Raw genomic sequence first — 3,694 nt, 5'->3', positions numbered from 1 at the left:
AATGCAGGGCTCAATCTCATGACCCTGAGATCATGACCTGAGCTGAAGCCAAGAGTCAGAGGCTCAACCAGCTCAGCCACCCAGGCACCCCTACAGTTCAGTCCTGACACTAACTGGAATTAGGTGCAGACCTCACAGGTTAATGGCTTAGTCCTGTAACACTACCCCCACTTCAGATGTCAATGGCAAGCGGTAGGTCCCTGGGTTAATTACAACATCTGTCTGTCTTGGCTACAAATCGGAGGTTCCCATACCCTTTTTCCTAGGTTCGATTGTTGGCTGGAACTGCTCACAGAACTCCAGGAAGCAGTTACACTTACTGGTTTATTATACAATGAAGCACGTGATAAAGGATACAGATGACCAGCCAGATGAAGAGATACGTAAGATGTGGTCTGGGAGGGTCTTGAGCTCAGAAACTGCTATTCCCACAGGGTTGAGATGCACCAACCTGGAAGCTTCTCCAAATCCCGTACTTTTGGTATTTGTATGGAGGCTTTTACATAGGCATGGTGGATCATTAACTCAATCTCCAGTCTCTGTCCCCTTCTTGAAGAATGGAGGAGGGTACCTGTTTGGGAAGGTCATCAAGAAGACATGACTGCCGATTGACCCATAAGTTGGACCCTGGTGATCAGAGGTTCTTGCCCCCACCCCTGTCCTTGGAATGTGGGTTTCATTTGCCTTTCCTACTCTGAGAGGCTGCTCCAAGGACACAGCCTTGAGTAACAATGTGCTGTTGAGAAGCCCTGCATAGTCTACACGACTGAATCCAGTTAGGGCCCCTCTGTCCCTGAACCTAAAAGGTGCCAGGTGGGTGCAGGGTTCCATTTGTCTTGCTGCCACCCAAGACTAGCCTCTCCTGTAATTTCCCTTGCCTCCTTAAAACTGCCACCTACCAACCTGGCGTGGCCTGCCTCTTTTCTCCAGTCTCTCTTTGTTGTTCCCTTATGGGCTAGTTTCAGATTACACAGGGAAGCTCCCAAGAGGTTTCTTTTTCTTTTTTTTTTTTTTAAGATTTTATTTATTTATTTGACAGAGAGAGTGAGAGTCACAAGTAGGCAGGCAGAGAGAGAGGGGGAAGCAGGCTCCCCGCTGAACAGAGAGCCCAATGTGGGGCTTGATCCCAGGACCCTGAGATCATGACCTGGGCCGAAGGCAGAGGCTTAACCCACTGAGCCACCCAGGCGCCCCCAAGGGGTTTCAAACCAACAGGTAAGTTCCAAGCTTCTCATCCTGGGTCGGTTCTTCCGGTGACTAGTCTCCACCCTGAAGCTATCCAGGAGACTCCTTTTCCAGATTTGCCTCATTAGAACGAAAGACACTTGGATCATCCAGAAAACGCCAAGGGATTTAGGAGCTGTGCTCAGAAACCAATATATATATCTTCTATTATTTCGCAGAGAGTATTTCTCTGCTAGTCCATTAAGAAGAGAGGCTGATCCCACTGGGGTATGTGATCTGCAAGGGAATTCAGGCTGTGCAAGGGCGATAACCTAGCTCCCACATGGCTCTTAAGCAAGAAAACAAGGACTTCCTTTCTCAAGTTTAGCTACTGGTTCTTCTTGGAATCTGGACAAAAACGGCAACCTTTCTGGGATCAGGGCCCTGTGGAGCCCTTCCTCTTCCCTACTCCTGTTTCCTCAGACCCCTCTCCAGTCTTTCTGAGATTCCTCTTTCCTCTCTCGTCTCCTCCTCAAGCCCGTCTTTTCCATCAGGTATCACACATAGAGTCTTCAAGGGAGTGAAGGGATGCCAGGCACCGGGGGAGGCCTGGGCCAAGCCAGAGAACACAATGCCTGCCCCCGGCTGGCTGCTGCAGCACAGAGCTAGAAGGACACTGCGGCCATATCTTCCTACTTATCTGGAGATCCTTGACCTGCTTTGTGTGAAACTCCCTGTTTTTTAAATGCTAGCAACTAATTCTAATCATTTGGGCTAGATCCAGAGACTAACTCAATCAAAAACCTGGTTTCCCCGTCCTTGAAGAAATTTCATTCAAATCTTGAGAGGACATGAGGGAAATAGTTATACTCTAGTCTTCCGGGGAAGCCAAATACCGAAAGTGGGACAAAATCTGTAAAATTTCCTATTAAATCAGTTTGATTGTTCAGAAACTGTCCCAATCGCCACCATCACCAGAATTCCACCTTTACATGGTTCTGACCGTCAGATCATGCTTTTCTCCAGTAAATTAAAAACCAGGACTTCTAGTGGAAAACTGGCAGTTTTAATTCAGTAGAAAAAATACCAGCACCAGAAAAGCCTGCAACTTCGTAGACACTTTGCTGAACACTCCTCTCCACTTTCCCCTGAAAGTTGTCTCTCTTCCAGGCTTGCCAGGAACAAGGCCTCTGCTGCCCAGCTCCCCACCTCACCCCCAGCACTCATGCCCTTCCCTGGGCTTCCCAAAGCATGAAAGTACCTTTGCTAAGCTCACTGCTCCCAAATGATTTTCTGTCTGTGCCTCTAAGACCATCTCCTTGCCAGTATCCCGTCCAGGGACCAGCAGATGGAGGCTTCTCTGTGCGACCCCTTGTCTGTGATATACAAAGGGGTGCCAGGACCATACCAGGGGACTTAAGTGGTCTTGCTGCAGAGCACATGCCACAAAGGCTCCACCAACACACACAGACACTCCACCAACACTCTCCAAACGAGAGACAGACCTCCCTTATCCTTCTGGGAATTTTCTCATATCACCCCCACCAAACACTTCAGGGCAGCCCTCTGAGGCCCTGTGTACCATATGCTATTTCCTTATGCGCTTCTTTCTCTTTAACAAATGTTTTTTTCTGGACTCAGCCCAGTCCTATTAAGAATTCCTGCCCAAGCAGGGTCTGCTCCTCCCCAAGCGCAGGGCGGGGCTTGGGACCAGTGAAAGGCTCCAAACATCTGCAGTCTTGTGTCAACCCAGCCCAGCCTTGCCTAATCATCTGGGGGAGCAGCTTGCTGCTGGAAGCCTGGTGACCAAAAAAGTGAGAGGCTTGTACCAGAGGTGGCAGCGATACCCGCAGCACCCAGGTACACCCAAAAAGCACTCACTCACTTTGCTGCTTTCTCAAGAGTCTGCCGGTTGTCCCGCCAGCCCCAGCCTCAGAACTCAGCCATGATCAGGAGAGGCTTCCTGGGGGCAGTAAGACTTGGCCAGCACAGGGTCCTTCCTGGCATCTTGCCCAGACTCAGCCCCACCTCAGCATTTGGATCCTCCGCGGACTCCCTGGTAAGTTCCCAGCTCAGCCAGGTAGGCAGCCCTCCTTCTCTTGGGGGCCTAGGGCATAAGGAGCACCCCAAATTTCTTCTTTCCAGATGATGGCTGGAGCAAGTGGGCAGTGTGTTGGGGAGCTATGTGATTTGACAAAGGGAAGGTGCTTTTGGGATATCAAGTCACCCAGACCAAGGGGCTCCTGGCTAGCTTAGCTGGTAGAGCATGACTTTTGATTTCAGGGTCATGAGTTCAACCCCCATGTTGGGCCTAAAGATATGAAGGGAGGAGGGAAGGGAAGGGAAGGGAAGGGAAGGGAAGGGAAGGGAAGGGAAGGGAGAAAGAAAGAAAGGAAGGAAGGAAGGAGGGAGGAAGGAAGAAAGGGGGGGAAGAAAGAAAAGGAAAGGAAGAGAAAGAAAAAGAAAGAAAGAAAGAAAGAAGAAAGAAAGAAAGAAAGAAAGAAAGAAAGAAAGAAAGAAAGAAAGAAAG

The 3,694-nt window shown here is 49.6% G+C and overlaps 1 protein-coding gene across 1 annotated transcript in view; it reads left to right on the top strand.

The window, feature by feature from the left end:
• The first annotated feature begins 2,963 nt into the window (after positions 1-2,963).
• The window catches only part of THEM5 (thioesterase superfamily member 5), an 8,003-nt gene continuing 7,272 nt past the window's right edge, over positions 2,964-3,694 (top strand). The window contains exon 1 of the mRNA XM_032843707.1: positions 2,964-3,223. Coding sequence (XP_032699598.1) covers positions 3,110-3,223 — 114 coding nt within the window. The 5' untranslated portion in view covers positions 2,964-3,109. The remainder of the gene's footprint in view (positions 3,224-3,694) is intronic.

Source organism: Lontra canadensis, unplaced genomic scaffold, assembly GCF_010015895.1.
Source record: "Lontra canadensis isolate GAN:19392208 unplaced genomic scaffold, GSC_riverotter_1.0 scaffold142, whole genome shotgun sequence".
In the NCBI taxonomy this organism is placed as follows: domain Eukaryota; kingdom Metazoa; phylum Chordata; class Mammalia; order Carnivora; family Mustelidae; genus Lontra; species Lontra canadensis.
The sequence above is the reverse complement of the archived record's forward strand: the minus strand, read 5'-3'. Positions and strand labels throughout refer to the sequence as shown.